Source organism: Eptatretus burgeri, chromosome 6 (assembly GCF_056783735.1).
Source record: "Eptatretus burgeri isolate ZD-2024b chromosome 6, Ebu_testis_v1, whole genome shotgun sequence".
NCBI classification, from domain to species: domain Eukaryota; kingdom Metazoa; phylum Chordata; class Myxini; order Myxiniformes; family Myxinidae; genus Eptatretus; species Eptatretus burgeri.
This window is the reverse complement of record NC_140966.1, coordinates 23,120,869-23,145,131: the sequence shown is the minus strand read 5'-3', so window position 1 is coordinate 23,145,131 and position 24,263 is coordinate 23,120,869. Positions and strand designations below refer to the sequence as shown.

The 24,263-nt window shown below is 43.0% G+C and overlaps 1 protein-coding gene and 1 pseudogene across 19 annotated transcripts in view; one reads left to right on the top strand and one right to left on the bottom strand.

The window, feature by feature from the left end:
* The window catches only part of AGBL3 (AGBL carboxypeptidase 3), a 117,269-nt gene that overhangs the window by 68,580 nt on the left and 24,426 nt on the right, over nt 1-24,263 (top strand). For 12 of the 19 annotated variants that reach the window (XR_015059003.1, XR_015059004.1, XR_015059005.1 and 9 more), the window contains 4 exons: nt 83-209; nt 1,077-1,177; nt 15,883-15,980; nt 22,873-22,932. Coding sequence is in view for 13 of the 19 variants with exons in the window: in XM_085884295.1 (XP_085740421.1) it covers nt 83-209; nt 1,077-1,177; nt 15,883-15,980; nt 22,873-22,932 (386 nt within the window). In the remaining 6 variants the exon portion in view is untranslated. Of the gene's footprint in view, nt 1-82; nt 210-1,076; nt 1,178-15,882; nt 15,981-16,484; nt 16,552-22,872; nt 22,933-24,263 lie in introns of all 19 variants that reach the window. The other 7 variants (XR_015059002.1, XR_015059006.1, XM_085884289.1 and 4 more) reach the window with 1 other exon arrangement.
* Nucleotides 4,657-14,617, bottom strand: LOC147024404 (uncharacterized; annotated as a pseudogene).

Genomic DNA, 24,263 nt, shown 5'->3' with positions numbered 1-24,263 from the left:
AAACACAATAAGACAGGTGCTCCAGGTTGTGTTTTAAAATATATTTGTTCTTTGTTTTCTGTTATTCTTTCCATTTTTCTAGTTTTGCTACAAGAGTTGCTCTTTTAAAGTACAAAAGAGCAAGGAGGGAACAGGTCGAGTGGTGATGTGGCGGATGGGCATTTTGAACAGCTTCACTGTGGAAACTACTTTTTCTGGCTCGACTCTTGGTCTGCAGAATGTTACATTGATCCAATTGCCTATTTTTTTGCTTTCGCAAGCTGTTTTCAATGTGTGCAGGGTAGTACAAGGATAAAAATCAAAACCCACAATTTGAATAGGGACAGTATGCTACCATATTCTGCAGGGCTGACAATGACAAGAATTTGGAGCCACTTTCTCCAATTTTAGGGTTAGGAAGGCATCATATTTTTCCTTCATTAACTGTGAAAGTAAGAACTACTCGATCAAAGAAGGGACCGGAGGCTCTGCAAAATGTGGAGCACTGGTGCCCTGTGGTCCACTCTGAGCACCACTGCCTGAAGTGTTTGCCAGACTCTCTTGACCCGCCCTGCAATGCTAACTGGCACTATGTACCAGCGCTTCCCAGGGCAGTGAGATTGCCAATGTGGTGACAGAATATACAGAAGCACCCCTTATCAGGATGTAGTCCGTGCTCCGGCACGTCTTCATGTGGTCTTTCAGATCATCTAGTGCATGGTACTGAACCGCCATAGGGTGCCCGAGTAAGACGCAAAAGACAATTAGTAGTGAGGAAAGCCATCGGCCGTGTCTTACGAAACCATGGCCCTTCGGACTTCGCTGGCTGCCACCGAGTAGGGGCGGTCCAATCTACATCCAGTTGGGAGCCATCAAGCAACGATGCCCAAACCTACCTTGTGTGACAGCCAGCGACACATCCTGCTCGGAGATGGGTTCATATAAAATTGCTTTTTACCATATTTTAGTCTTTCTCATGTGACCCAGTAAATAAATGAAATCGTAACGAATTTTAGATGGTGAGAATAATTGCGGCAGTAGAGGGTGGCTATGCAAACATGGCCTGACTAATCATAATGTCTTGTTTGATAATGCAGGGAACAGAAAAGGAAGCCACTTCAATACCAAGGATTTGGAGTCGATGGGATTTCACCTTTGCGACACATTGCTGGATTATTGCATTTCTGACCATGCCAAGGTACTTTGTTTGTGACTGCAATTATATAACTTGTATCTTCTGACACTTTCAGGCTGAAATTTTAAATTATTGTTAATCTACGAAGCAACAGATTGACAGAATGTCTTGAAAATCCCAGGGAAGGGGATGGTGCAGAAGACATTCATTTAAAGCCTTTGGAAGATATTAGTTTTAATATCTGAGAGCTAAGTAAAAAGGAAGTACATACTTCTCGCTTAAATCTAGATATGCTGCTCACAGAAAGATATAAATTATGAAGAAGGATTCTGTTTGGTGGTTTTCAAAAACTTTAAATTCATCAAGAGCACCTGCAATTACTATATTTTTTTCTTTTGACCATGGTTGGTGCAACCACAAATTAACGCACCTGAGGCAGAATGTGTTGGGTTTTTTTGTATACATAATCGAGGCTCATGGAAGAGCTAGTACACTGAATGGATTAAAACACAACAGGACAAAAGGAACATCAGAAAGAGGGGGAAAAACAAACAGCAGACGTGAAGGCCAAGATCGAGGGAAGTGGACACACAAATTGGTGTGGGGAGGAATGGAGGAAGGAGGGGGCAGGAGAGGATGCCTGGGGTGGACAAGATGGATACAGACGGAAACATTCAGGAGATTTGGAAGGAGGGAATGAGGTGGGGTTGGGGGGGAGAGTTGTTGGAGGTAACGAGGGTAGAAAAGATCATGGTTTGGAATTAGGGTTGATCTGAGATGGTGGTGAACAGCTGCCTTGAAGATCTGATTAAGGAATGAGATTGAGGAGGATGTGGAAGTTGGTTCCACAGGTGGGGAAAAAAGATGAACAAATGAGTGGAGGTGAGCAGTGATCCTGGATTTAGAGTTTATGGTGGACCGTGTGTGCCCTGCAAAAACCTGGGGGTGGGGGGGGGGGCAAGGCACAGGGGACAAATGTCCTACAAAACCACCAATAAAAATACATGTGTAAGAAGATCACTTACTTGCCTGCATGAAAAGAAAAGATGCAATGTTTTTACAAACAGAAGGGAGTTTAATTAAATGATGATCCTGGAGATTATGCAAAGTAAATAACAAATATACGGATGGGGTTATTGGAATTATTATTCCTTTCTGAAAGGCCAAAATGAGTTTTGAACTGCTTCCTTTGAAGACAATTTGTTTTTTTATTCAGTATTATTGATCGTCAAGCATACCTTTTAGGTCCTTTGACACCCTACCGCTCAGATGTCACTCATGTAATGATAATTTATTGGAAAATGTGGATAAAGTATCTTACTTCAAACTGTTCACAGATCCCAATGTTGGGGGTGGGTGGGTCTAAGCAAAAAATACCGGATATTTGAATTGCTCCTTTTCCCATGAAAGGCCATTGTATAAACAGGTCATTGAGCAGGTAAAATTGTTGTAACTACAGAAAGTGATAATGTTTAATACAAATTAAAATAGTTGCATAAAGGAGACTCAGTTTATCCAGTGTGAGTGGTCAGGGTGGTAGAAATGAGCACAAAGGAGATTAAGATAGCGAGACGGACTTATTTGTATGCACAGACATTGGACATTGCACAATTTATGGTCAGAAGTTAATGTTGGGGAAAAAAGACAGACTAACTTGACATACATTACACATCGAAGTGTGGCAGCCAAAAGTGACCAGTTGCCTACTCATCAACTCCCCATCAGAAATCGCACCAGATATGCAACACAACTTTGGAAACTGCAATATCTGCAGACCCAGTCATTGTTTGAATGCACAGCGCCCATACTTTCTAACTCGGGTGAATAAGTTATCTCAGAGATGAGATCAGGGCCATCTCTGGACATATCTCAAGGGGTTGATATCGTCTGGCATCCTGTATTGCCCTTCAAATGCCCTGCCTCTGACATCCAAGGCTACATCTCATGGCTTATCGAGTTCCTCTACTTTCGTAGTCAATGCGTGACTCTCTACGGGATCCTGTCATCTCCTCTCCTGGTCAACGCTAGTGTGCCCCAAGGCAGTGCCTTTCACCCAGTCATATTCCTAGTCTTCATCAACGATCTTTTTGACTCACTGCAAAATCCTCTTCACCTCTTTACAGATGATTCCACCCTCTGCTGTAACATTCCTCATTTTTGAGATAGACAGACAGCAGCCTCTTCCCTCTCCTTGATAGCAGACCTTGATAGAATCATGAGATAGTTCGACATTTGGAATATGTTGTTCAATCCTGACAAATCTCAATTCTCACTTTTACTCTCCAGAAAGACTGTTTGGTGAATCGTCCCATCTACCGCCTTAACAATCATCTTGAAGAAGCTCAATCACTCAAACTTTTGGGTCTCACTATCAGCCATAATCTTTCTTGGACAAACCACACGTCCAAGTTGGCTTCCATAGCCAGCTGCTGCCGACTGGGCATCCTCCATCATGTAAAGTCTTTCCTTGGCATCTCTGAACTTTTGTCCACTTGCAAGGCCTTCATCCACAGTTTAATGGAGTACTGCTCACCCCTCTGGGCTCACCCCTGTCTCATACTTTGCTCAGCTTGACACCGTGGAAACCAAGGCCTTCAAAATAATTGGTATCTCCCACGATGAAGTAAATCTCTGGGCCTATTACTTTCACATCGCAGACAGGTGGGCAGTCACAGACACTTTCATGTCTCTGTGTTCCACCACGTCCTTTCGGGTCTTGGACTCTCTGCCCTTTCCATGCTCTGTCCCCCCTGTACCCCAAGATTTCTGTAGGTCACACATGGTGTGCCAGTAACCCCCTTCTGGTGAAACTCACAAAATCCAGATTCACTGCTCACCTCCACTCACTCGTTGCTCTGTTTTTTTCCCCACATGTGAACCAACTTGCTCAGTTTCTTGAATCTCATTGTTCCCTTCAAGGCTTCAAGGCAGTTGTTCTCTCTGATCTATAATTCACCACAACCTATTCCTACTCCTACTAATTTATTCCTACTCTCTACCATGGATGAAAACCTTATAGTGGGGTGGCTTAGCTGATCAATTGTGCACTTTCCCTTAAAAGCATGAAACTTGGCACATGGTTAGAGTAATACAATACAAAGATTTTTAGTCCAGGGGCCACCGGAAATTGCACCCTGTATGGTGGCCATCTTGGATTTAAAAATGGCCACTTGTGGACCTGTTTTGTTAAATATCTCCTTAACTAGTACAGATATCGAGACAGTTGAACCGCCTATACCTACATTTTACGGCTCTAGGAAGCCAATGGTGACATAAAATGTTTGAAAATTGTGGCTGCTATCTTGAAATCCAAGATGGCCACCATTGACAAACTATTTTGCTCAATATCTCATTAAGTAGTAAAGATATCAATACAGTTTTAATGCTTATACCTACGTTTTAGGGGTCAAGGAATCCAATGGTGAGATTGAATATGTGGCAGCTATCTTATAATCCAAGATAGCCACCATCCAAAGGCTAACATAAACCATCATCAGTTAGCACAATATGTGAAGGAATGAACCATCAAAAATGCATCACAAGCAGTTGGCAAAAAACCACAGTTACCGTCACTTGACTTTTCTAGTCTCTGTTGCATTCCCCATCACAAGAACAAAGTGACGTGCATGGAAGTGCAGACTTCTTACACCTGCAGCGATCAGTGCATCCTTTTGTGCATCCACACCGGATAAGTTCATTGCAGATCTTTGCGGCTTTCGGTAGTGTTGGCCAAATCGGTTTAAACTGACCGTCGGATGTTTTTTTCCCAACCACACTCACTTGGACATGGGAACTCAGGCTGTGCATGTAATGCCTGGCCCCAGCATAATGCTCCTTGGTACACTGCACGCCTAACATGCTGCACCAGAGCATGGTGTGAAGGCGGAATTGATTCCAGAGGTCTGCCTTTCTTTGCAAACAGTTTCTTTCGTGCTGTGTTAAAGTCACTACAGGTACTTGTGCAATCATACATCAAAATGACGAATCTTGCAATAATGCTCACATAGGACTCAGTTATATCTGTTTGTTCATGGTTGACTTCAGATAGTGCATCTGTGAGCTCTGGGAACGACTCCAATACAGCCCATGCAGTTCGCTTACCATGCCCAGCAAACGCTGGCAAAGTGTCACATCCTGTCAGTGCATGAAACATGGGGAGGGCCTTAGACTTCTCAGGGCTGAGAGCAGTGGCTATGTCATGTGCAGGGAGGAATCGCAAGCTCTTCGCTGTTCCAAAGGCTAACCATATCTTCACAGAAAGTCTCTGAGTTGCCATAACTGCAAGTACGACAACATCTGCATCAACGGTTCGGATTAGGATCCTGTCATTCCCTCTCTGTGTCGCATCAGCTGCATGGAGGAACATGCGGCTATCTGCCTCTTCTTGGCTGCAATGGAGCAAGTGATTCTAGATTCATGCGTGGTGGAGCAGTAAGAACTTCTGTTTCCAGTGTGACTACTAACTCTTTGCTCTGGTCTTCAACTGACTTGATTATTTCATTGGACAGGAAACTGAAAAGTTCTGTCTTGTTTTGGTGGACACGAAGAAAATTCTGCCGTTGTCCAGGAACTGCAACTGAGGTACCCACACGTCGACGAACTCCCCTGCCACGCTTTTCTCGGGTCATGCTCTTCAGACTTTCAGGCAGATAACTGTCCCACACCAGGTCAAGTCGGGTTGCAGATTTGTACTGGGAGAGAACAAATGGGATGAATACCTCTTTGGCATATTCCCCAAAGGTCTTTGCTGTTCCAGGCTTTAGCATTTCAACAATCGCTGCCCCATCAAGTATTACGCATGTAACCTCTGGAGCCTGTGTACTTGCCAGTGCAATTTCCTCAAAGCATTGCAAAAGATCACTCTTTGTTCCAGTTCGAAGCTTCCCTGCCTGGGACAGGGATGGAGGGAAAGGCTGATTTTCATGACAGAAAAAATCATCAAGGTTTCCCTCACGTGTCTGACAAGCAATGTAAAGGTGGGAAAACAATTTCACATCGCTCTTTAATGAGGCTACCTTCTGTTTGCCTTTAGGCTGGGCTTTTCCTGATGAGCTGCCAAATAATAGCAACTTGTTGCGGGAGAGGACATCATTGAGAGACTTGTTACGCTCAATGAGCCTTTCTTGCACAAATTATTCCAAAGCCTCCTCCCCCACCTTCTGCACATTTTGCACACTGTGAATAACTGATGACCTTGCGATGTCTTTTGTGTCGAGGACCATGATATCAGTGGTTTCTTCAAGAAATGGATTACCAAGCTCCTCGATAACTGACACAAGTGATCTAACATCTTTGTCGAAGGACTTCTGTATGTTTTCAGTTTGCTCGTGATGCAACGTTTGAGCTTTGCCGCCATGGTGTTCCTGGGCCATCTCAAACTCACCAATCACTCTTGCAACCTCTAGGCCAGCAACCATCCATCTTTGCAGAGCATTGGGATTGTCCATCACACCAACATCTCCTCCATCTCCCTTGATGCATGCATTATTCTGCTCATGTGCCTGGTCCGTGGCAATGGAGGAAAATATGCGCTTGGTCTTTTGCACTGTGAACATGCCAGCTCGGAATTCTTCCAACACTTCATGGTGTGTCCTATGAAGGCCGAGCATATCTCTCAAGTGGACTGGGATCCATCTTGCATAGTGCGTGTGGTCAAGAGCAAAGAACCACGTGAGAAGCTCCCAGAGAGCATCTAAGTACATATCAAAGTCAGCTTCCCTCAACGAGCGCACAAAGGTCAGGATGCAAACCTCTAATGCCAATGCAAGACTCCAGTACTGGAATTGTGGACATTCTTTGGTTCTTCTTTGACACCATTCCTTGAATGATAACTGTTGATCCTTGTCAGCTGCTCTTGCATAGTCATCATATGCGTGATGCTGCAGTATGTTCAATGCTTCATCTGTAACCTGATGTGCGTGATGTGTACGTGCAACATGCGCAGCTCGCAGGAAGGAATCTGCTGTTCCGGCTGAAGCAATGTCAGCTTGCACCAAGGCTTCTACCCAGCCACTTCCTGCTAACCAGTCACCTGCTGTCTTCAGTGCAGCCAGTTCAATGTGCAACCCTCCAAACAGAATAACAAATTTATTCTCTCCATATTTCTCAGGCCATTTCCACTGAATTTATTTTGCAATTGCAAATAATGGCTGATCAAAGCGATGACAGGAGTTTGCCCAGGATTTATATGCTGCAAAGCACTCAGAATGACATCCATTGAGTGTTTTATCATGGCCACAGTGTGAGCACTCTCGTGAAACAGTGGTAGTAAAGCCATTGCGGACATTGGACGAGCTGATTGAGACAGGTTGTGAGCATGGTAAGCTGCCCAAGATAGACGGCCCGCCAAGACTATCTCCGGGATCTAAAAATTAGTCCCGTAGGCATTTCTTGTTAAAAGTGATTATGCATGTCCGAAAGTAAGATGATAGGGTGAAGCTTCAGAATATGCCCCATACTATCTCAAACTTTGACCTTTGAGGTCAAAGGTCAAGGTCAAATGCCAAATTCCTCATTTTTTGGTTATAGTGAATTTCGTTTCAGCATTGCCACATCTATATGCCTGTGTATGAATTATTCGCCTAGGCTACTGTCCTTTAGTCTCAGGAATAAATTTAGACTAGAGATTTACTTGAAAACATGAAAGGCCGCAATTGTAAAATGGCCATTTTCTCGAATTTCTGAAGATGGACGCATGTAATCTTCTCACGTGAGTTCTCAACTTGTAAGATGAACTCATGTGAGATCAAAACGTTGGATAAGAGAGTTGGCACATAAGAGAATGTTTGAAATATAATTTGCTCACCCATATATAGCTGTAGTTCGTGGTAGTCATTATTGCAGTTGACAGCGTCACACCCGCATGCTGGGATACAGTTCTGGTGAGACTTGCTGCACTTACATGCACTCGTTCGACACTTGCTTTTGCACGCACAAGTGACTAGCTCAGTACAAGAAGCTGGAATGGTGGGGAGTCGCATCCACACGATCTCAAGTCCAGAGTCTGTTAGCTTCCAGCCACCCGTCTCTTCTGGAGCTTCAACCGCTATCCGAGGTTTATCAGCCTGGTACCACATTTTCGCCTGATGATTTGACCTGATATGATGGACCTCGAATGCGTCGAAAGTTGGCGGCAGCTTTTCGAAATCCCGGAGACCTTTTTCAAACATCTGGGATTTGGCAGAGAGCAGATCGTCAGCATTGTCCACTCCATACAAATGGCACAGGAACTTTTCAGCCTCGTCAGTGGATCCATCATGCCCAATATTCGCCAGTAGCTCCGGCTGTTCCACGTACACTTTCTAGCAGCTCCGTTTCCCGTATCCGTAGAACGAAGACGTCACATCACATCCGGTAAAGGCATGAAATCCGAGCAGATTGTTTCTGACAGGGCACGATAGCTTTTGTACAATTGGTGCAATTTGGTAGTAGACACGTTTTTTGCTAGTCCCACTTTTCATCCACAGGTCAACGTTTGCATCACCGAAGAAATGGATGAGGAGTAATAATACATCTGTATCCTTGCTCTCCACGACCACTCTCTTGTATTTCTCCCTGACGGTATGTGCTGCATGTGCGACCATGCGCGTATCGGCCACTTCATGGTTCACGGCCAAATCAGTAATTTGGCCATGTTGTAGTTGACTTCGCCATCTCCGGTTCAGCGAAACCTCCCCCTACAATCAGCTCGCAAGACTGTGGGTAATTCCGATCGATCGAAATGAGGTACTCGGCGACTAATTTACCGAGGTCAGCTTTGTTCTGGTCCAGGGCTATGAATCTGTCCCATACCTCCGGCAGTGGTACGTCTCATCGATCAATGATTTTTCGGATTGGTCGCTTCTTCTGCCCACGCTTTGATCTAGTTGCCGATTTTATTGACCCTGTTCCGATGTACCGATCAAAGACGATGTTGATGCGAGTGAATGACTGGTGAAATAGCTTTTCAGTCCTCCCGTGATTTGTACGACCAAGGTCAGCAAACGTGCGACAATGAGACGGCTTCCCCATCGCTTGGATCATGGCGTGACCATCGATGATGAGAGCTGACGGCTTCTGCAGGGATGGAATATTCGCTGGTGTTTTGATATCCATGTCATTTGTCAGGATATGAAGCATATCAGCCTTGTTTGTCTGATTCATCTGTCCGTTTCTCTTGACTAGCAATGATGGACGCGACGAAAGTTCGTGCTGAAGAATCCTGGACATATCGACACATCGTCCAGCTCTGGTTGCATTGAACAACCTCTGTATGAGTTTTGCATCTGCCTTGATGAATTTCTTCTCGGCTGTTGAGGTCAGAGCTGTGCTTTTGTAGAGATGAGCAAAGGATTTGGAATTGATCCTCGACAGCGTATCGAAGAAACCCGTCTCTCGAGTTACCAGCCTCTCATCCAGAAAACTTTGTAACCTTCGAAGACCTCGCTCATAGGCTGATGACAGGGAAGCTTGCATTCCCATCGTGGCGAGATCGTTTGTTGTCAAAGATACAAGTGTAGGTTCCTGCGATTCCTCCACCAGGTCTGGTGATTGTGCCGGTGGGAGTGTATCCGCTGCTTGGAAAATACGGAATCGCTCGAACTGGTCCATCAGATTTTGAACATTGCCTTCATCATGCCTTAGACGTCCAGGCATAGCCTCCTTTCTCGTAGATATCGCCTCCTCTACGATCTCGTCATCGATCAGTTTTAGGAGCCATTTGGTATCTAGGGCAATTTCGGAACGCTCGCACCACGTCAAGCAGAATCGATCCCTTGCAGTATAATTCCTGGTGATTCCGATTGTGCCATTCGATATCTTACACATGCGGTTGATCCATTCTGTAGCTTGATCGACTGGCACAGGGCTGAACGGGCGTTTGCTGCGTTGTACCACAAAGTTCCCGGCGAGAAATGCACTGTATACATCAGGCGCTGTATTCTCCAACATTTTCATGTTGGAGAGATACACCGGTCCCCATCTCACATAATTTGTGTGGTCATACGCACATAGCGTATGACTAGCGTAACATCTGTGCGAACGATTTTAGGTGTGTCTGCCAATCTCCCTCTCTATTCGCACGGATGAATTCCAAAAGTGTGCTGACCATTTTGATGTAATTCGTACAGAATTCAAAATTGGGATCAGTTGCGTGGCATCGGTCAAATTCGTCCAATTTCGTCAATACGTCTGATCTTTTGATGGTTTGTCTCAAAGCACAGATGGCATGGCTCAGTGCATCGGATTTGCAGAGACGACCATCTGCACTGCGACATTTGTTCCTAACTTCCTCAGGGCATGTCTTGATAGCCTCGATAGAAGTGATTGTTGCGATATCATGACTTTGCTCGAGCCACTCCATGAATTTGGTCCATCGGATGCGACACAATGCTTTGTACGTACAAATATGTCCATATACTCCTCGGTAGTATGCTTTTCCACCAAGTACGCTTGGTATCGTATTAGGAGCGAATAATCCCGCCTCGATCCAGATATCCTCCAGCCCTGCGCTCTCATAATGCTGTCCAATAGCTTTGAGGTAATTGAAGAGAATGTGGAGGTGACCAAGGAGGCATATAACATTGCTGTATTTGGCGGGATCGTTCCATACGAGTTCTTTCATCCGACTGTAGAGAGGTTGGTCAGCAAAAATGACCGTGTGTGTCTGTCCCACCTTTTCACTGATATTCATGAACTTGGTCATCACAGTTGTCATTGTGTCATCATTATCTGCCGGTGCCTTCAGAATTGGGAGCATACCTACATTGGTGACACGTGGGGTCCCGTTCGTCGCCAGACTGTTAAATGTCGCCCATGGTGGCACAGATTGTGACTCACCACCATGTAATATTCTTGATAATGTCCATGCCAAGTCGTTGGACTTGCTGTTATTTGCATTGCCAGACTCTTGGAACCACGACTCTACGTTGATGGCGGCACCATCAGGAAAAGTGGGGGACGGACGAATACCAGAACGAGGTTTCGCGTATTCTAACATGTGCATCTTGCCAATTCGTTCCTGGCTGAGAGCTTTAGTACGACCGATATGCCAAGGTTAATCTCTGTGATAAACAGTTCCGTCATTTTGCTGCCACACTACCATCTGTGTATAATGTGTAGTGTTGTTGCCGTCAATTGTTTCCTCAAGTACGTCAATATTGTCACATGAACTGAGGACCAGCCCTGAGGTCTCGAATGGGCGGATTACCTCGGGGATAAAGACTCCGTCGTTTGCGTCGGCCCTGTCGAATATCATTTGCGATGGACGTGTCAATGCGCCAGATTGTGTCAATGCTGATACAGTGACCACTTGCATGCAATAGATCCACCAAGGCCTCGGATTGCGTCATTTGATGTACTGTTATCCCTAATCCAATGTGTTTGGGTGTCAGCTTGCGCCCCTGGGAAAGGCGAAAGATGATGTCCTGTTCGCTATCACAGACGAAGCGGTCAAGCTCTGCACATGTATCAGCAGCTTCAGTATTATCTTCGATCGCATTGGCGAAAAGGACTCTGAGAAATATGTGCAACGATTGGGGGATGATCTCATTCACATGGTCTTGGTTGATTCCTTGCCATCCTAATTCGTGACCAGGGCGGCTTTTGAGATCGTTGCGCAATTGGAGAGCAAATGTACTATTTCCTGCAGTGGATTGCTGGCCATCATTGAAAAGTCATTACCATCATCAGAATCTTCCGAGTCTTCATCCCTGTGCATTCCTGACAGAGATGTTGAAATGACACATTAATTCCTTTCACTGAGATACAAGAGCAACGAGGCTGTACGATTGAGGGGTCTAATGAAGCCAGCTCTACTCCCGAGTCTCTTAGACACCACGTCAGTGAAGGTTTTCCTTTGTGACAAATAGCTCCGAGGTATTTCCTGTCCTTTCGCTTCACATAAATCCTGAAATCGCTTCCAAACCTCCCCCATATCGTATACATATCCACATGAAAGCCTGTCATTCAGAATGTTACATAGGGTCAATAGCTCCTTATTTTCACCTTGTCCAACATCCAGTCTTTGTTTCTCTGCTTCTCTCTCAAATTTGATCAAGCATGAGAGATGATATTTGCCTTCAGCAGCAATCAGATCTACTGTGCCTGCCAGACGAATCCGCGGCACCGTGTCTACGTTAGAAAGTTCCAGTATCTTACGGGATAAATGCATTGTCCGGATATCATGTAATTCAGTTTGACTCTTGCAAACTTTCTTACCCGTTTTTCCCTTCCTTTCGTCTTGGCAAAATATACGTTTTGCCCAGTCTACTTTTTCATGTTTTCCATGCGATGACCGTGCCTCCAAATCCATGCTGTCCCCGCCACCACCAGTTGCAGCTCCTTTGCACAGTGGTTTCGATCTGAGATGCTTCAATCGACTTTCAGCCGTGAAATCACAATAACACGAGCTGTGCCACATCAACGGCGATTCCCGTATTGAAATATTGTTCAGCCTCTTTAATCTATCAGAATCCTCTCTGAGGCAATTGCGTTCAGCGAGGACCGTGATCACCCTATTCTTACCGTCGTCCGATGCTTGGCGTGTTACTTCCTTGCACTTTTTTGATTTCAAACAGAACAGACATGTGGACGCGAGTTCTGGCTCTTTTTTGCTTTTTTGCGTTTTTGCGAACCTATCATTCCTAGAGCTTTCATTTCATCCATTGCCCCGAATTTAACAATGCAATTGTCATAGATTTCACACAAAATGAAAGCAAAACAACGCATGTTGCACACACTGGCGACTTCCTCCGCAAGAGCGATTATAGTGGACTGAGTGGAGCACCGTGGGCGTGGCCACGGCGCACGCGAGGGACGCTTCTATTTCGTGATTTTTTGAGAAAATCGATTTGGTTGCGCTTGGTATGGGGCAAATTCTCAACAACAGAGATATTTTCTACCTTTTGGCACCCCATACCAGTTTTTAAAATGAAATGCCTGCGGGGTGTCACGATAGGTTAGGTTGGCCGGCCGTCTAAGAAATGTTATCAGCACGAGAGGTTGTGGTCTTGTTTTTTATGTGCTCTCTTACATGCTCGAGCCATCTATCGTCACCAGACGTCTTCTCCCGGGCCAGAGACTTGAGGCATATTTCTGGAACTGGTGACCCCTTTACACTTGCCTTAACAGGTGGTACATTGGTGTAATAATTTGGCAAAGCATCGAGTTTCTTCGTGCCAGCTGCACCACCAAGAATGATTCGACCACGATCAGTGCCATCATCAGGTTGTCTTGGGTGCTGGAATAATGAGATGCCGGTTCCATGGAAAGAGTCTTTAGCTGTTGTAGAACTCGGGTTAACATTGATATTGTCAACAGCGGATGTTGTAAACAAGTTCTGCTTCAGGTTTGGTGGACACTGGACATACAACCTGTTCCAATCTGTAGAGTAGGCATACACTTTCCCATTTCAGCAGAAATCTGAATAACTCTATCATACGTGATGCTGATACCAAGCTGGGAAAGCTTCTCCACCAATTCTCTCTTCCTGGTTTCTGCATGTAGTTTCAACCCAATATAAATTGCCAGTGGGGTTTCCCGTTCCAGACTCTCAAATTAGTGGGTTTGTCCTTTTGCTTTCGGGCATGCTTGACTGCATTGAACTTAAGAAGCTGTGCCAAGCTTAGTGCAGCTGGGTTAGAAGGTTGGTACGCCTGGTCCTTAATGCTAGGACCCTCCAGTATCATGTTGACTAATGATACAAGTGAACTAGGCACAGATTCCTCCTGACACGTTGCACTAAATGAACCATCAAATGGCTTGGATTTATCAAACAGATGTCCACGGACTATCTGAGCCGCCCGTGCAAGGTGCACTGCATCACTGTCACTGTCCTGTTGATACACCTTTGCAAAGGCGTGTCCAATGTCCTCATCAAACATTAGCAAAATGTCTCTGCCCTTTTTAGTTGCTCTCATGTCAGGAAAATGGGCAAGAATTTGCTGCTTGAGCCTTGTAGATTGTATGCGGCTTTCCTGCTTGATTCCTCGTTGGTCCAGCCTGGAGGAATACAGGTTTGATAGATCAGCGAGCTTAAATACAGGAGCAATGGTGGCATCCTCCAAACAGGTTTCCTCAATATATGTCACAAGTTCTGCAAATGCTATGCTACAGAGCATGTTATCGAGATTCTCGGTGCCTTCTTGCTCCGTTTGGACCATGGATGCATGATAATAGAGAGAGGCTAAGCACTTTGCATGGTATTTTGCTTCAAGAGCAACCATATCTCCGCCACTGAGACGTCTCAGCAAGTCATCGTCTTCTAGAAGTGTAGCACACTCTCGAACACGTTTGTCTGCTTTGAAAGTAGAAACCTCATGAAGTTTCTCTTTTCCAGATGACTGCCCACATTAAAAGCAGAGATCTTGAGAAATTGATGATGCAGAACTTGACCGAGTGCGCTTAGAAACACCAGATGTACCTTCACCTTGCATCATCAGCCGGTATATCTTTAGAACGCTTCCTTGCACGTTCCAGTTTTGTATTGTTGTACGTAAGCCTGCACGACCTATGCCAACGTGCATTATGAGCAATGAAAGCTCCCTTGACACCATGACCTTCGTCCAATGTGTCAATGTTTATCGTTCTAGGCAGCAGACCGAGCTTATTAAACTTGAGGAGATTATCAACCAATGTTTTGTACCCTGCGAGTATTGCTTTACCTTGTTCACCTTTTCGTTGACTGGGAAACTGAACCTTTTCAGTGGTGTTCTGTTGACAAAGAATGCAGAGTTCCCACTGAGTAACTCGACCCATTTCAGCATCTGGCTTAGATGGATCCACAAGTTTGATGCTCTTTGCCATTTCCAGTTGCAGATGAATGGGCCTATGTAGGGTTGATCACTTGTGCAGTCACCATAATAATGGATGATGTCCCTGAAATGAGTAGATGCATAACTACTACCAGTTTCATAGTTTGATCAATATTTTAAAGCATCAAAAATTTATTTGTCTCTGAAATGTGAGCGTAGACCTTTAGAGCAAAATAGCTGTGGTTGGTGGGATTTCAAGATTGCAGCCACAATTTTCAAATATTTTATGCCACCCTTGGATTCATAGACCCCTAAAATGTGGGTATAGGCATTAAAACTGTATTGATATCTTTACTAGTTAATGAGATGTTGAGCAAAATACCTTGTCAATGGTGGCCATCTTGGATTTCAAGATGGCAGCCACAATTTTCAAACATTTAATGTCACCATTGCATTCCTAGAGCCCTAAAATGTAGTTATAGGCGTTTCAACTCTTTCGATATCTGTACTAGTTTTGGAGATATTTAACAAAACAGGTCCACAGTGGTGGCCATTTTGAAATCCAAGATGGCCGCCATACGGGGTGCAATTTCCGGTGGCCCCTGGACTAAAAAATCATTGTATGGTGTTACTCTAACCATGTGCCAAGTTTAATGCTTTTAAGGGAAAGTGCACAATCGACCTGTTTTTTGGAGCTAAGCCGCCCCACTATTACTGGCTTTATCCACAAGTATTATTTGAGTAGGTTAGTTTAACATAGACATCATGCACTACTCTGAAAAGGAAAATTTCAGGAAGGCTTTTGTGCTGCCATCATTATTTCAGACCAGTGGTTTAAGTTCTTTCTGTATAAAAATGTGATGCGAATTAAAGTTCAGCATCATGATGCAGCATTTAGAAAAAGGAAAAATGAGGAAGCAACAACCCAGGGATAACCCTTTGCCTAAAATTTAGGAATATTCGCCAAGCATAAAGTCTTCTATTTTACAAGGCATCCTCTATATGGTGAACAAGTGATACCTTCATACCCAAATGCAGATGCAGCAGTGCCTCAAAGAAGTTTCTCAACTTTGTGCTGAAGAGGAGCAAGAGCAGAAAAACCTTTCAAGCACATTCCACTCTGGCAGCGAGTCCAGGTTTGTAGTTGGGAAAGACGGAGATCTCTCTCCAGTTATACACAATTTTTTTTAATGTTATCCTGATTTTGAAGTGTCAAAATGTTTGTTGATCATTATTCCATATTCTTATGAGCACACCTGAGAGGTATGTAGCAACGATGATGAAGGAATGATGTGGGAGCTAAGATGAGGAAAATACAGGATATTGGGAGAAAATTAATGTGTAGCTTGGAAATTCGAACCTAAGGAGATGATGAACTGGGCCACCCAAGCTCAAATGGTAGTGTTGTAATGACATTCTACAAAGCATAACTTGGTTGGAACATAAATTCCATTTTTGGAACAGGAAATAGTCGATTGGTTGGTGTTTTTGGAAAGAGTGGAGGAAGGAAAAATGACTTTTATTACATTTTCCAGCAGCATCTGCATCCAAATTCTCAATCCACTTTTGGATAGGTCAGTCAGAAAGTGAAAGTTTGTTTTAAGAACTGGCATTAAATGGTTATTTTATTTGTTTTCAAGCACCTCAGGGTCAGACAGTTCTGAGTCAGATGGATTGCCTGCTCATCTTCAGCCCCTCTTGTCACAGGTGAAATGCTTTTTACTAATACTTTGTGCTGTGAGTGCACTTTTCAAGGTCAGGTTCATAAATCGTTGTCAATAAATGTCTCATCAAAGGCAACTGTGGGATGATGTTGAACGTAAACTCTTACATGTTTCATTTGTAATTTTTCTTCACCTGGGCAAGAAGACCCCTAAATGAGCCAAATCATAATTGTGTTATTTAAGCCTCCCCCAAAAAGGAGAGGGGAAGGCATATAGCTGTTATAGGGTATGTTTCTACAATTAGTGCCCCCAATTTGTAAGGGCACCCCCAGAGTTTCTTAAACCCCTAGGAGTAGGAAACCACCATTTAGTTTTTTTTTTCTTCCTGCATTCCCAAGTTCCAAAATGCCCAAGCTGTATCTCGAATCCATTTGGAACTTTTGGAATGAAATTTTGCATCAATAATGGCATTAAAAAGTATGAGGGGTTGACAATTTATTGACATTGATGAAATTTGAAGGTCATGATGGAATTATAGACATTTTAACAATTTCCACTATAACTCAACTAAAGGCACTGTCGCACCTTGACGATTTAGCCAGCGTGTGCCGACGTATGAAAAATTTGTCTAAAACGCTGGCACACGTCGAATACGTTATGGGTAAGTTTTGTATACGTTAAGAGCACGCTGGCATATGTCGTAGTATGCCGAGCTCGTCGACAAATTTTAACATGCGTGAAATTATTCGACGTATGCCAGCGTATGACTCGCACGTTCCGCATACGCTGGCCATAAGTTGTAGGCACGTTACGTGATCGTTGACACACGTCGACACACGTTACTTGTAAGTTACTCATAAGTTGAAACACGTCGAGGTAATGTTTAGCGTCAGTGTTCCAGACTCCATGGTTTTTTTTTTTTTTCTTCGGCATGACGGTGATGTTGACACTTCGATTTCTGGTGCAGTTATAATATAATATAATTAATAGGCTGCCGCTCAACGATTTAAATCATAACCACACTAGAAATCGAAGTGTCAACATCACCGTCATGCCGAAGGAAAAAAAACAAAAAAAAAACCATGGAGTCTGGAACACTGACGGGTTCCTCCTGTGTGAACCCCATTTTTATATACCAATTCCCCTAAACGCTGCCAATACGCCATTTACGGTAGCTGTAAGTTAGTAACACGTTCAGTAAGTTCTGTGGTCATCCGGAAGACGTCAAATACGTCTACATACGTCAATATGCGTTGGAGATACGTTACACATAGGTTCAAAGTACGTTACTCATAGGTTAGAAATAAGTTTCGGGTACGCTAAACATTACCTCGACGTGTTTCGACTTACGAGTAACTTACAAGTAACGTGTCTACAACTTATGGCCAGCGTATGCGGAACGTGTGCATCATACGCTGGCATACGTCGAAAAATTTTCAACATGCTGAAAATTTGTCGACGTACTCGGCATACGACGACGTATGCCAGCGTGCTTCAGCGTGCTCTTAATGTATACAAAACTTACCCATAACGTATTCGACGTGTGCCAGCGTATTCGGCAAATTTTTCATATGTCGGCATACGCTGGCTAAAACGTGAAGGTGTGACAGCAGCTTGACACGTTGATGTCTTGTGCGGTTATGATTTGAATCGTCGAGCCGCAGCCTATTAATAGGCGACGCCACGTGATCGTGGAGATACGCTGCCGCGCGCTATGCATAAGTTAGACTATCGTTGGGCATAGGTTGTGAACGCCGACAACACGCTCAGCATTCGTTGATATAAGTTATCTATATGTTATCGAAACGTTCTGTGTACGTTACTAATACGTTATGCATTCATCTAACTCATTATGAATACGTCCAAAACTGGAAAAAAGCATCAATAGTACAGCGTACGCCAGTGTTTTACATACATTTTGATACCTTGCCATACGCTGGCTAAAACGTCAAGGTGTGACAGGGCCTTAAGGTTTGTCTGATCGGAACAAAACTGTCCTAGAGCAAGGTGCATTTACACTTATTTTACATTATACCCCTCTGGGTTAAAGGTCAATGTCAAAACATCATCATCATCATCACCATTTTAAAGCCTTTTCCCTGAGCAGGGGTCAGCTTTTCGCAGGATCCAATCATGGTACCCTTTCTTGTGGCAATGCTTTTACAGCCGGTTGCTCTTCCTGATGCCAACCCTTTAGTCGCCTTCGACACGCAGGGATAATTACCAGTATACTGGTGCTCATATCGCCATCCTCGGAAGGATGACAGGCTGAGTTAACCTCCTGATGTTAATTCAGTGGTCAGCGGGGCCACTGTTAATTCAGTGGTCGAACTCAGGACCCCGAGGATCCCAAGCCACCACCCTAACCACGAAGCCAACACCAGGCTAAACAAAGGTCAATGTCAAATGGCGGTCTGAAAAAAAAGAAGGGTCTTTTTCTGTCATCCCTCAATTTTGCCAATGCAGCATCTCAAGGACCGCTTGGCCTTCCAAGATGGTATTGCATCGAATCGGTGCACCTGATATTTGATTCGTATCCTTGACCTGTTTTTTTTGGATTGTGACCTAATTAATCACTAAAAACACTTTTTTGATCATAACGAATAATTTTCCTCCGATTTTCATGATGTTGAGTTTTATAGATAGATTGTAGATGGGACACATTTTCTTAATTTTCACTCTATCCCAAAATGTTTAAGGTCAAGGTCAAATGGCAGTCTCCCAAAAAAGGCCATTATTGGGTCATGGGCCAAGGGTAAACGGGCTGTAACACCTTGACGTTTTAGCCAGCGTATGCCGAAGTATGAAAAATTTGGCGAATACGCTGGCACACGTCGAATACGTTATGGGTAAGTTTTGTATACGTTAAGAGCACGCTGAAACACACTGGCATACGTCGTATTACGCCGAGCTCGTCGACAAATTTTATGCATGCTCAAAATTTTTTGACATATGCCAGCGTATGACTCACACGTTCCGCTACGCTAGCCATAAGTTGTAGGCACGTTATGCAATCGTTGACACACCTCGACACACGTTACTTGTAAGTTACTCATAAGTCGAAATACGTCGAGGTAATGTCTAGCGTACCCGAAACTTATTTCTAACCTATGGGTAACGTGCTTTGAACCTATGTGTAACATATTTCCAACGTATGTAGACGTATTTGATGTCTTCTGGACGACCACAGAACTTACTGAACGTGTTTCTAACTTACAGCTACCGTATAATGGCGTATTGGCAGCATTTAGGGGAATTGGTATATAAAAATGGGCTTCACAGGAGGAACCCGTCAGTGTTCCAGACTCTATGTTGTTTTTTTTTTTCTTCGGCATGACGGTGATGTTGACACTTCAATGTTTTTAGTGCGGTTATGATTTGAATTGTCGAGCGGCAGCCTTTTAATAGGCTATGCCACGTGATCGTCGGCGATACTTTTGCCGCGCTATGCATAAGTTAGACTATTGTTGGGCATAAGTTGTGAACGCCGACAACACGCTAAGCATTCGTTGGTATAAGTTATCTATAAGTTATCGAAACGTTCTGTGTACGTTACTAATACGTTATGCATACGTCCAACTCGTTAATATACGCCCAAAACTGAAAAAAAACATCAATAGTTCAGCGTACGCCAGCGTTTTAGATCAATTTTGATACGTTGCCATACGCTGGCTAAATCGTCAAGGTGTGACAGGGGCTTAAGCTGGGGGAGACTCACCCTTGTTGATTGTTTTTTGATTGCAGATATCGAGTTGTTCTTTGTGCCTGTTAATAAAGAGTAGCATCATGAAATACATGACAAAAAAAATCAGTTAGTGGAATAGGGTTGCACCGAAAAACAAATTGCAGTAAATTGTTAATTTCTTTATGGGTAAAATTTATAAAGTGTCGATTACTTTTCGCACCTGAAAAAAATGATTGGAATGCATTGTCGCTATTGGCTCATGGTGATGTGATCAGATTGCTTTTATTGGTCTGTGGAAGCCAGCCTGCTTGCCTCAAGCACTTAAGGCCCGGTCACACCTTGACGTTTTAGCCAGCGATGGCAACGTATTAAAATGTATGTAAAACGCTGGCTGACGTTGAACTTTTGATGTTTTTTTTTTAAGATTCGGACGTATTCATAACGAGTTGGTCGTATGCATAACATATTAGTAATGGACACAGAACGTTTCGTTGTGTTATAGATAACTTATACCAACGAATGCTGACCTGTTGTCGGCCTACACAACCGATGCCCAACGATAGTCTAACTTCGGCATAGCGCGTTGCACGCATCGCCGACGATGTCGTGACGTAGCCAATTAAAAGGCTGACGCACAACGATTCGAATCATAACTGCCGTAGAAATGGAAGTGTCAACATCGCGGTCACACCTTGGCGATCTTGCCAGCGTATGCCGACCTAAGAAAAATGTGTCTAAAACGTTGGGGCACGTCAAATACAGTATGAGTAAGTTTGGTATACGTGAGTAGAACGCTAAAGTACGCTATCATACGTCGTAGTAAGTAGAGTACGTCAAGAAATTTTAAACGTGTTCAAAATTTTACGACGTACTCGGCGTATGACACACGTTCCGCATGCGATGGGGATAAGTTTTACACACGATATGTGGACGCTTACACCCGTCCACAAACGCTACTTATAAGCTACTCATAAGTCGAAACACGTCGCGGTAATGTCTTTTTTACGCGAAACTTATTTCTAACTTGTGTTTGATGTGCTTTGAACCAATTCTTTACGTAGTCCCAACACACATCGACGTATGTAGACGTATTCCAATGACGTCTTCCGGTCGACAAAAAAAACATAAATGAACGTGTTTCTAGGTTACAACTGCCATATAAAGACGTGTTCCCAGCGGTTTTGGGAATTGGTATATAAAAATGCTGCTCATAAAAGGGAACCCAACGGTGTTTTCGAGTTCCTTTTTGAGTTGATGTCCATGTCAGCAGTATCAGTATCAGTATCAGTATTAGTATTAGTATTAGTAGTAGTTTGTTCATGTTGGCAGTAGTAGGTGAGTGTGAGGGGGAGGGTGTGGGTTATGATGGATCGTCCTTGCGTCCGCGTGTCCACGGGTAGGTTCATAGACTGCCACTCAACGATTTAAATGGCTGCATCTCCACTATTGAAAGTAGACGCTTGCGCTCAACAATTGGATTTTTTTAACACTCAACGACTTTTAAACGGTACCACTCAGCTATTTTCATTGTTTACAATGAACGATTTAAATTGCTGTCACTCGCCTTTGTTTTTTGACGCTGGGGTTTGGAAATTTGAAGCGTTTCTTCTGAACGTGTTAAAACGCTCAAACTCGACTATTTTAAATAGACGCTGCCGATGGACAATTGGAATCATAGCCAAGCGAGACAGCGAAGTGTGAACATCCTCGTCATGCCGAAGAAAAGTTTGAAGAATGCTGCAAATAAGTGTCCTGGCCGTGGCCGTGGACGCTGACGCAAGGACGATCCATTATACCGACGTCTTTCAGCCGATGAGTAACTTAAAAGTAACGTCTGTCGATGTGTGGCAACTATCGCGTAACGTGCCAACAACACGTTAATCATAGGTTAGAAATAAGTTTCGGGTACGCTAAACATTACCTCGGCATGTCTCAACTTATGATTAACTTACAAGTAGCATGTGTTGACGTCTGTCAACGATCGCAGACCGTGCATACAACTTGTGGCCAGCGTAGCGGAACGTGTGAGTCATACGCCGGCATACGTCGTGAAATTTCAAGCATGAAAAAATTTGAGGACAACCAAAAAGTACAACGTTTAAAGCCGACGTACAACGACGTATGGCAGTGTTTTTCAGCGTGCTCTCAATGTTATCAAAACTTACCCATAACGTATTCAACGTGTGCCAGCGTTTTAGAAAAAAAATTCAAAAATCGGCATACGTTGGCTAAAACGTCAAGGTGTGACCGGGCCTTTAGCTTAACCTTGAAGTGATGAAAGATATATATATATATATATATATATATATATATATATATATATATATATATATATATGTATATATATGTATATATGTATATGTATATATATATATATGTATATGTATATATATGTATATGTATATATGTATATGTATATATATATATATGTATATGTATATATATGTATATATATATATATATATATGTATATGTATATATGTATATATATATATATGTATATATGTATGTATATGTATATATGTATATGTATGTATATGTATATATGTATATATATATATATGTATATATGTATATATATATATATATATATATATATATATATATATATATATATATATATATGTTGGTCATTAACAAACTCTTCCACAGGTGTAATGTCCATCATTTTTACTGCAGAATGATGGTGAGATTCCAGCAGCACGCATTAAAAAGAAACCTTCACGAGGAGGCAAGAAGGTATGTTGAACATTTTATTGTGGAGGAGGTCAGCTGATTGACTTGTTATTCCCTATCCAAGGATAAAAGGGTGTTCCTTTTTCACAAAAACAAAAATTTAAGAAACTATAGTATAGTAGAGTCCTATTATAATTGATATTATTATTACAGCACTTTTGGTGGACAATCCCATTTTAACAAATTAATTTCTGATGGACATAACTAAGTATAACTGAATATAACACTTTCACAGTCGGCAAAAAGTCAGTCGATGGTCTCTGTCTTCTATCGCCTCCCTTCTGGTCTTGCACCCTCTATCCTTTCTGTGCTCTCCCCCCTCCATTCCCCCAGGGTTTCTGCAGGGTGCATGTAGTCTGTTAGTACTTCCCTCCAGGGAAACTCCCAAAATCCAGACTCGATGCTCACCTACACTCATTCATTCCTCTTTTATCCCACCTGTGGGACCAAATTTCACATCCTCTTCAATGTCATTCTTCCCTTCAGGTCTTCAAGACAGCTGTTCACCATAATCTCAGGTCATCCCCATTCATAACCACAATATTTTCTACCCCATTAACCTCCCCCCCCCTCCCATACCAGGCCCACCTATGTCCAAACTTTTCCTGAGAGTTTATGACTGTATCCATCTTGTACACCTGCTGTGTCCTCCCCAACCCCCACTCTTCCCCACATCATTTATTTCTCCAAGTCTCCCTCTATTTTGCCCCTCAACCCTGTCGCTGGTGTTTCATCCCTCTCTTTCTACTGTTCCTTTTGTCTGGTACATTTGATGTTTTCGTTCCTCCATGAGCATCGACATGATATAATATATAGTATAAAAAAGTGAAATGTTGATCTTTTTCTTTAAAAAAAATCTAAAAAAATCTGTTGAGCCATGGATAACTTAAGTAAAACTCTCTATAACCATTTATTTACATGCTATTACATAGCCAAATGGGAAATGGAGGTTAAAGTATGGATAGAAGGTATACTTTGGAGTGGGTGGGGGTAATGGTCTCACTCACATGCCATGAATGTTTGAAGGAAAACCCTTTTTTGTTATGGGGGAAGAGGGGTCCCATTATAATTAATTATTCAAATCACAACCAGTTCACAATATATATATATATATATATATATATATATATATATATATATATATATATATATATATATATATATATATATATATATATATATCGAGTGATGTCCACACTGATTGAGATAAAGTTCTGTCCACACCGATCTTAGGTAGAGAAGAGTTTATTACACATCAAACATATGCGCATATGGAGAGTGGCTAGGAACACACAGTAGTCCACAGAGCCCAACTCTGGCAAGCTCAGCTTTAG